Below are 10,529 nucleotides of genomic sequence, written 5' to 3'. Positions count from 1 at the left end.
TGAGTTACGAGACCCATAATATATCAATTTTGGGTTTCTTGACGAGAAGAATCCAAATATGAAGTTATCTTGGCGCATCATGTAGTGTGATGGTCCAGGGAGGAGGACCATCGCGCTACGCGATGGGTCCCACCGACGGGAAAGTTAGGGTTTTTGTTTAAAACATGTTTTGACGACCCTAATCGAGATTATTCAGTTTCCAAAGCAGTTTTAGAGAAGGAGAGCAGCCTACCATCACTTCCATTCATCTCAAGGCGATCTACATGTTCCAAATCATCAGAATCGAAGACCGAGAGATGCCGAGACGCGACTAGTTCCTTCGAGTCATACCTGGGATGTATAGTTTGTAATCTTTCAGTTTATTTCTCATGTACTAGAACAACTAATTGTAATTGTCTTGATGTTAATCTATGAGTATTGATGTTTAGTATATCCGTGCATTCAGTCGGTTTAGGTTTTTTTCGATCAGAACGATTAGTTTGTCGGTTGCTATAATAATTGCTCGTAGGATTGCATTGACTAGTAATTTGCAAGGAAGCATACGATTGCCCTTAATTGAGTCACACTGACAGGGACCGTTTGATGACTAGTGCCGTGTGTTAGCGATCGTGGATGCCTATGGTTTAACTTGTTAGTCAGTCTGTAGTTGACACGAGATAATTAATTTGTTAGGTTACATGAGATTACTGTTAGTTGCTTACTTGAATTCCCGGGTGTGATTTGCTTTGTTTATTGATTAAATCTTTGATTACTTACTTGCATATTATTAAACTCAAACAATTGCTAGTGTGATTAGCACTGTTAAATGAGTTACTTCATAATGTTAGGAATTAGTTTCACATTACACCGATCACATAATTCTCATGGTTCGACACTTTACTTACCTTAGCTTGCTTAGGTGATTAGGTTACCGATTTACTTGTTTTTGACTAGATAGCAACAATCTAGCATCACATCCTCCCCTCATGCATGACGAGGTGGGTCATCACAGTGGTCATTCACATTTTCATATTTTGTGACCCAACCACTCAAAACGTCGCTTTATCATATTTTTCTCCCTTTTCTTTTTTCATTTCTTTTTGTATTTAAAAAATATAAATAAATGGAATAATGTCAAGTCCCGGATTAATAATCAAGCACGAAGTAAACGAATAACTCTCGTTTATATTAATAAGAAAATATTACTCAAAAAACTGATTACAACTCTCAAACCCTAACTCGATTTGACTATTGATGAGCCCTAACTCGGTTGCTTCAACTTCATCCTCCATAGTGTCTAACATATCTTGGTTTATATAGACTAACTTGTTAGCCAAGACATTATCAAATATAATAAAACCCTAATTGCAACCCTATAAACTCATTACATAGTAATGAATCCCATGGGCCCAATAGGTCCAACCCGGTCACCTACACGTGATGGGCCTATTAAGTTGGGAATTACGCCCAACATAATGTATAACATTGGCTAAGTAATGGGGTTGAATGGACGAAAAATTGAGGTGGCGCAGCTATCACATCTCTGCTGCTTTGACATGACAAACGATGGAAGATGAGAAGAATCACCCATAACGGATGTTCTAAAATTAGTAAAGTTAACAGCTATCACATCTATAATGTTTGCAAACATCTGTAATCGTTATCACCAATCCAATCATCAATCACCAATTACAAACATATCTATCATATTCAAGCAATCGCCAAACTTATTAAATAAACACAATAACAAACAATTAATTTAAAAAAAGAAATAATGTAATATACATGCAGGCATATGAATATAACATCCTAGACGAATCTTTGGTTAGGTAAGCGAATATCTATTTCTTGGGTCCAAGCGGGGCGAGGAGGCTGCATGTGCAAATACCAGTAGGTCTGAGCCACCGAATCAGGGTCAATAGATCCGTCCCCTCCTACTCCGTGTTGTTCCCCAACCAACGATCGTTGTGGCATCAACAGTGGCAATCCCCTGCAAATTATTAACTAGACCCCATCAATCATTTTATCTCATTGCTTTGCTTTCGTCACAAAGATAATTTTCCAGCTATGCACAATGGTATCAAACGAAAGATATACAAAGAAACACGTAGCCAACACATGCAACACGTACACATACACAAGTTGCATGTGTGTGTGTAAAGTTGAGCATATATCTTGCAGTCTTAAAGATAAAAAGTTACGGTAGTGGTGAGCATTAGTTTGGTTATGAGTTAAAACGGACCTATAATGATTTTCATTATAACCTAATAGGTATGGTTAGAGGTGCACAAATCGGGTTTTTCAAATATCCGGGTTCAGGTATGGAACCGGATTCGGGTATGACCGGGTATTGGAAAATCGGGTATTGGCAATACCCGGGTCGGGTTCGGATCCGGGTACTCTCTCTAAAAACCATACCCTATGCAACGGGTTCGGGTTGGGTATCAAGCTGGGTATTCTAGAACCGGGTATTTGAATACCCTATTTTCGGGTATTGAAAAAACCCTGTTTTTGGGGTTTTTTTTGGCTTTTTTCGGGTATAGATTGGATTTTATAAGGAGTTACAATTTTTAGGGGTATTTTCGGGTATTTTTCAGGTATTTTCGGGTAATTTCGGGTATAGATAGGATATTTGAAAACCCGGTTTTGGCTGTTGGAAAAACCCGGTTCCGGGTATGGAACCGGTTCCGGTAATCGGGTATTACCGGGTATAAATCGGGTCCAGTTCCGGGTACGAGTTTTGATACTGAAATGCATACCCTATCCGTACCCTACGGGTAGGGTCGGGTACGGGTTCGGGTATTAAGTATCGGGTATAAAAAATCGGTTCCAGGTATTTTTTTCGGGTCTGGTTCCAGATTCGGGTATTTTATGCACCTCTAGGTATGGTACTTATAGACGGTTAAGCATCCTCTTTGTACGTAGATTGATTCTAGCTTATTTCAAAACCAATTATATCTTGTGTCAAATTAAATATTAGAATACTTTTTAATTTGTAGAAAAGAATTATTACAAATAAAATGTTACTTATAAAGAAAAGTTGCAAAACTTTTCGGACATATAACCTGTTAATAATAAAAATTTAAGAATATTTGAATATACAAGTTGGTTTTAACATAGTTTCGATTAGGTTATTTATACACATATAATTATAGTTGAATGAGAATCGATTATATATAGAAAAATCATGATTGAATCATCGATTTCTTTATCAGTTCAGTTATTTTGATTCGATTATGATTTGGTTATCTGGTTTTTTACTCCGCCTAAGTTAATGTTGTAAACGATAATTAATTTGAGGGTTTTTGAGTTCTTTGTTTCTAATTGGAAAAGTTTGAGGATTAAGAATGCGTATCTAAAGCTTTATACGGTATCAAAAGATACTTGTTTCTTTAACTTTCTTAAAGTTTCAAAAAACTACTTTTCTGGTGATTAAAAAAACACAATAAACTCATTATTCGACTACACTATCTATAATTCTATAGTATCAAAAAGGAATCATACTTAAGCCAAATGTGCTTAATTCGTGTCCATAGATGTTCTTACAAAAGCTAAGTTAAAAAGGAAAACGCGTAATTGGCAATGAGTGAACGGATAGAGTTGACTATCACATGCAATCATAGAGAATCTACAATAATCAAAGAAGCAAAAAACTTTTTTATAACCGGCATCATACTTCAATCACTGTTTTTCTTGCATACTAGCTAGGACATAATTACAAAAAAATCATCCTTTACGTTCATAAAATTTGTCGCTTTTATTCTTTATGTTTAAAAAAAACACCATAATCCTTTGTGTTTCAATTTTGTAACACATTTCATCATTTAGGCTAATTTTCGTTAGTTAAGTCATTGCAAGTGAAATATATGCAAGGGCAAAACAGTAAATTTACCACCTTGAACATAAATGATGATTTTTGTAATTATGTAAAGTAAATGGACTCACCGAGATGACCCGATTAAGCCATCAATGACGACGTGCGCAATGTGCACTCCAAACGGATGAAACTCTTTAGCGAGACATTGAGATAATCCTCTTAATGCGAACTTGCCACAACCTAATTAACATTTTAAACAAATCAAATAAGAAGCTATTAATCACAGCTCATTAGGATAACTTTTTGTAATTCCAGAACAATTTTATATGTACGTGTATGACTATTTGTTTCCCTTTTGAACGACAGTATTGAAGAGGTATGTACCCGCCTCAACACCAAAGGCGGGTCAACCCACAAGATAAAGACATTATGAAGGCACAAAGCCAAAACCTATGCGCATGGCGCATACAAAACATGCTCAGGCATCATATGCCCAGGCACACATATGCTCGCGCATCACATATGCGCGCAGCGCATCAGCGCGCGGCGCATATCACATGCTCGTGCATATCACATCTGCGCATGAAATATCTGCGCGTGAGAATAAAGAGAAGACCCCGCGCATCCTCAGGGTGAGCGCATATCATACGTGCACATAATCAACCTCGTCCTTATCCAAATCAGGATTAGGGCAACCTTGATTGTGCACATCAGACAACCTTCCAGAAGGTATCTTTTTAAGGAGAAAGAATATGCTGATGTTGATAGCTGCCGAATGAAAGGTCGACAACTCAGCATGACACATGTGCTACCACGTGATTACAACCAACGAGAAAGCGCCAGGTGTCCCAGAGGACACGTGGCGCAGTGCGATTGGAGGAAGCCAACGAGGTTGAGCCCAACCGGTGGTAACCCTAGCACTATAAATACAGCATCAACTCCACTTTGATGACACATTCATACTCAATCATTGACAGTTACAAGCAGTGATAACACATTCAATCATATTGAATCACATTCACTCACAGTCAGTTACATACAAACAGACAGTCTCACAATCAAAAGGGTATTCAGCTATTCAGCAATACCCTGGAGATTCTTTTACACACACTATTATCTTCTCCACAAAGATACTGATTCTCACGCCGGAGGGTTACCCCAAAGAGGACCCCTCTGTCCCTTTCTGAGGGGTAAGTAACGGCGCTGTTCATTTTGTAGGTGGAAGAACACTGATCCAGAAGAACCATCGGTGAAATAGTATAATCACACCCGAGGAAAGTTGATCTGCTACCAGTGAGTAGATCCACGTTAGGCAGAAACAAGAAAATTATCAACAATGAAGATGAAGATAAAAATTTCCTAAGGGCCTCCTTTTATAGGCCCAGGAGAGAGAAATGTGGCAGCTGATCGGATTTCACGCGCCCCACTCGCGGGTCCAAGCCAACGAGGGCGCGACACGTGTCCCTAACACTGTTGAGGGGACATAAAATTGTAACCGACCTGCCACGGAGCAGAGACGCGCCCCCACTCGCAGGTGCTAACCAATGCGAGCGCGACACGTGTTCAAGACAGCTGTGTGAGGGGACGTGAAAGGCAACTGTAGCACCTCGAGCACACGAAACGTCTGACATGTTTACGGCGCACGTCACCACCAACTAACCACGTGTTTGGACCCTTCGTTTTCAACCAAATGGATAGAACTTCGCGCAACGATGGAAGCAACCAGGAAAACGACAAAACCCCATTAAAAGACAAAAATCAGTAAGTCTAATATCCATCTTACCGCGCTCGCGCGAGATAAGACACACATTAGACTGGGGGGGCTTGAAGAGGTATGTACCCGCCTCAACACCAAAGGCGGGTCAACCCACAAGATAAAGACATTATGAAGGCACAAAGCCAAAACCTATGCGCATGGCGCATACAAAACATGCTCAGGCATCATATGCCCAGGCACACATATGCTCGCGCATCACATATGCGCGCAGCGCATCAGCGCGCGGCGCATATCACATGCTCGTGCATATCACATCTGCGCATGAAATATCTGCGCGTGAGAATAAAGAGAAGACCCCGCGCATCCTCAGGGTGAGCGCATATCATACGTGCACATAATCAACCTCGTCCTTATCCAAATCAGGATTAGGGCAACCTTGATTGTGCACATCAGACAACCTTCCAGAAGGTATCTTTTTAAGGAGAAAGAATATGCTGATGTTGATAGCTGCCGAATGAAAGGTCGACAACTCAGCATGACACATGTGCTACCACGTGATTACAACCAACGAGAAAGCGCCAGGTGTCCCAGAGGACACGTGGCGCAGTGCGATTGGAGGAAGCCAACGAGGTTGAGCCCAACCGGTGGTAACCCTAGCACTATAAATACAGCATCAACTCCACTTTGATGACACATTCATACTCAATCATTGACAGTTACAAGCAGTGATAACACATTCAATCATATTGAATCACATTCACTCACAGTCAGTTACATACAAACAGACAGTCTCACAATCAAAAGGGTATTCAGCTATTCAGCAATACCCTGGAGATTCTTTTACACACACTATTATCTTCTCCACAAAGATACTGATTCTCACGCCGGAGGGTTACCCCAAAGAGGACCCCTCTGTCCCTTTCTGAGGGGTAAGTAACGGCGCTGTTCATTTTGTAGGTGGAAGAACACTGATCCAGAAGAACCATCGGTGAAATAGTATAATCACACCCGAGGAAAGTTGATCTGCTACCAGTGAGTAGATCCACGTTTCTTCAAGTATTATATTAAAATGGCAACACTTTAGATCCCGAAACCGGATCCGACAACGAACGGCTTTATTCTTGATAAACACTCAAGACGGGTGCGGTGAAATCATACGACCGAACATAATATAAAGATAATATAAAGTATAAGAACGATCTCGTAATCGGTTGAAAGATTATAATATTAAATGAACGAACAGACCTCACCCAAGGTAAGCTCCCCTTGGGTGGGTGAAAACACCATAAAAACACACACACATAAAAGTAAACAAATGTTCCCTATTTATAGCTAAACACAAATCTTCTAGAAACTTTCTCTCCGTTGAAGCTAAACGCGTGGCCGAAGTTCTCGTCTCGTGTCCGGATTTCACGCCCACTTTATTTACTTGACCATAATATATAATCGGTTTCGTACTTTGATATCGCAAGTCACATTTTGGCCTTACAATCACCCACTTGACTTGTGATATCAAAACTTTGTCAAACCGTGTCTCGCATCTTCACAAGTCACCCGATAAATCGAAGTCTCTTCGTTTCAATTAACCCCCTCAAGGTATGACCCACCTATATTTAATGTTGAAGTAGTTATCGCTTGTATATAGGCATGAGATGAGCTCGAATTTCCACAAATGAATCTCAAATTACCGGCTTAATCGATCAAATGAACAAAACTTATTATTTCGTTCGAAGTTCACCTTTCGGATCCAACTTCTCGAACGCCTTAGAAATAACAAGCTTTGAACACGGTTAAACAAGACGAAACCCGAACAAATTTGACTTTCTTCAGTTTGGTCAAACCGCAAACAATTATTTCTCGGCCCGAAAACATCTTGCAAGCATGTGGCTCGGTTTATTATTTCATGTAGTCGAGTTACTTTTGTATAAGCAGGCCCAATTTAAAATTTAATTCCAGCAGCCCATATTGTAAAGCAGTGGGCTGGTCTGTTCTTGATCAGTTGGGCAGCCCATATTACAATTAGTAGCCCAACACATTAAAAAAAACTAAACAGCCCAACCCAAGCCCAATTCCTTTCAAATCAATATTAGGGCACACCACAAAATAATACAAAACCTTAATAGCATTAGCATGCATGTAGCCGCATGTTGCCAGCCCGCCACCATGTTCGGTCGACCGGAAAATCCGCCGGAGTTCCGGAGGTTAGCCGTCACGCCTACGCAACTGCCGGAGTTCACCGCTGCCACCGGAAGTCACGTCAATAGCTCACCGTCTCAGTTAACCTATGCCGGAAAACCGTTTCCGGTAACCTTGCAACACACAGCCACCGGAAAACCCGCCGGAGCTCGGCACCCACCGGAAATCCAACTAACGTCACCATATAACCACCTGTGACGACTCCCACCAATAGCCGCCGCCGCTGTAGCTCAGTTTTTTTTTTTTGGTTTCATTCCTCACCGAAATACCCACCTCCTTTGAACAAACAGAGATAACCGACACTCATGTCGGAGTTTGATATACATCTTCAATCTCTAGAATCGTCGCCGGAGAAGAACCCGGCTCGCCGGAATTTTGGCATACGACGGAACGGTTCCGAAATGCCCAGATTTGGCACTTGTAGATCCCGAACATCCCGATCTACAACGAGAAGCTTCAAACACGCTTATTTCCCACTTTATTTCCAACTTTATTTTCAGACTCTTCAAAGGAATTAACGTCTCAGTTCGGGTAATAGCGGAAATAGAACCCGAATATCAAGAATAAGTTGAATCATAAAAGTCGACCCGCTCTGATACCAATTGTAGGTCCCGAAACCGGATCCGACAGCGAACGGCTTTGTTCTTGATAAATGCTCGAGACGGGTGCGGTGAAATCATACGACCGAACATAATATAAAGATAATATAAAGTATATGAACGATCTTGTAATCGGTTGAAAGATTATAATATTAAACGAACGAACCGACCCCACCCAAGGTAAGCTCCCCTTGGGTGGGTGAAAACACCATAAAAAACACACACATAAAAGTAAACAAATGTTCCCTATTTATAGCTAAACACAAATCTTCTAGAAGCTTTCTCTCCGTTGAAGTTAAATGTGTGCCCGAAGTTCTCGTCTCGTGTCCGGATTTTACGCCCACTTTATTTTCTTGACCATAATATATAACCGGTTTCGTACTTTGATATTGCAAGTCATATTTTAGCCTTACAAACACTAAAACTATTTCTAACAAGTAACTAAAGTTGCTACATAGTACATGTTGGCAAATTAAAATTAGCTTTAACTTTTGTTGCAATGAAAATCTTACTCTTAACGGAGAAATGAACTTGACCGACCCTAATAAACATTGACTGGTTTATATCTTAATCAAAATATTATAAACTAGGATAGAGCTCGTGTGATATACGGTGGTCAAAAAGTAAAATAAAAAATTTAAATTTAATAATATACATATTAACCTAGCTTATGGATTCAAAAGATATAAATAATTTACTAAAATACATAGATTAGTAAGAATAATTTGTATTTGCATTTTAAAAGTAATAAAATGTAAGCTTGTGAATTAATACCAATTAAGAAAAAGAGAAACCTAACATCAATTAATCCTAGTTGAGTTGGTAAGCCATAAATATTTTAAGAGTAAGGTATTGAGTTCAATTCCTACAACAAGGAAAAATTGAATGACAAGAAAAAATTGTGTTGCTTTAATAATATAGGTAGATATGTAGATTGCTATTAAATAATATAAATAAAGTTGGTTTAGCAGTGTTATGGATTGTTTTGTTATTATAGAATGATCAATTGGTTTATTAAAATCCAATTCACATCAATTAGATAATTAAATCTCATGATATAATGTTTTTTGGACAAAATATTCATCAATCACACATGCATGGGAATTGGCACATGTGTAAAGAAAGCAATCAATTATGAAGAATATAAGAGATGCATGGTTACGCACATAGTTCAGAGAATCCGGCGACACCGGATAAAGAAGCCGCGCATCCGGTGAATAATATGGTCCCTCTTCCTCTTTCCACCATTCCCGGTAACACCTACATCCGTTAATGAAAACAAATATATATGTGTAATCAATCACAAATTATAGAAATTATTATTAATTAATGGCATGCAAATATGTACCTGTTGAGCACAGTGGAATGCACCAACAGAAGATACAGCCAGTGACTTTTGGAAAGCGTCATGCCTAAGGTTAGTGAAACTTGAAGGACCTCCAAACTGCCACGCAACAGGTTGGTAAGCGTTGTAAACCAAAACCTCCACAAAACCTAACGACAGAACGCCTTCGAATGCGTCTCTTACGCTCTGAGCTTCCGAGCAATCGATTGGAATAGCGTACACTTGGACCTTCGCTTCCCGTGCTATTTCGTCAGCAAATCTGGATAATCTGCCTGCGAATGGCTCATGTCACAGATGGCATAAAGATAGATAGTGAATAGTTAGAGATATGTTGTACGTACACGAGTCTCAAGCTAGTTATGTATATCTATAATATATATACCTAAGTCTCGGGCAAGGATGGCTACAGTGTATCCTTCGTGAGCAAACTTCCTAGCGATGGAACGACCGAGATTGGGACCGACACCGACAATAGCAGCGATGCCTCTTGTAGAGGCGGAGCTAGTGACGGTACGAATCATTAGGTATGAAATTAAGGAAGCAAGAAATTGAAGTAGGGAGGGGTATTAAAAGGTTTGAACTGCCTTCTGGATGGCGTACATATTTATTGTGGAATAATAGGAATAATAAGCCTTAAATGGAGCCAAGATAAACTATCAAGTGCCTGCCCTATCTCTTTAGTTTTGAATTTTGACTCGGTTAATTAGTTCACAAAAAATGTTTTATGACGAGTGTTACTCATTGTCCGTGAACTCAAGACCACCCGACCCACTTCACTTAAAATAGAGAACAATTAAGACTATGGAAAGTGTTTTTCTTATGCATACAACATATTCAACAGCTCCTCCTATTTGACTAGTATTTGGTAATTTAAAG

General features: G+C 39.6%; 1 protein-coding gene across 1 annotated transcript; it reads right to left on the bottom strand.

The window, feature by feature from the left end:
• Positions 1-1,788: 1,788 nt before the first annotated feature.
• Positions 1,789-10,174, bottom strand: LOC143573042 (uncharacterized). Its single transcript, XM_077058024.1, has 5 exons — positions 10,036-10,174; positions 9,657-9,925; positions 9,475-9,568; positions 3,925-4,036; positions 1,789-1,969 (listed from the first exon to the last, which is right to left on the bottom strand). The coding sequence occupies exons 1-5, from the start codon at positions 10,172-10,174 to the stop codon at positions 1,789-1,791; spliced, it is 795 nt and encodes a 264-aa protein (XP_076914139.1).
• Positions 10,175-10,529: the final 355 nt, after the last annotated feature.

The sequence above is a fragment of the Bidens hawaiensis genome, unplaced genomic scaffold (genome assembly GCF_021521415.1).
Source record: "Bidens hawaiensis isolate Kalapana, Puna unplaced genomic scaffold, B.hawaiensis_p1.1 tig00026187_1, whole genome shotgun sequence".
NCBI lineage: Eukaryota > Viridiplantae > Streptophyta > Magnoliopsida > Asterales > Asteraceae > Bidens > Bidens hawaiensis.
The sequence above is the reverse complement of the archived record's forward strand: the minus strand, read 5'-3'. Positions and strand labels throughout refer to the sequence as shown.

Bases quoted from the DNA above. Each gene is read 5' to 3' on its own strand.
- LOC143573042 (XM_077058024.1), bottom strand. From the start codon at position 10,174: ATGATTCGTACCGTCACTAGCTCCGCCTCTACAAGAGGCATCGCTGCT. The intron at 9,926-10,035 runs GTATATATATTA...AGCCATTCGCAG, and splicing joins CATCCTTGCCCGAGACTTAG to GCAGATTATCCAGATTTGCT. The intron at 4,037-9,474 runs GTGCGTAACCAT...AATGTTAATTAG, and splicing joins CGCCGGATTCTCTGAACTAT to GTTGTGGCAAGTTCGCATTA.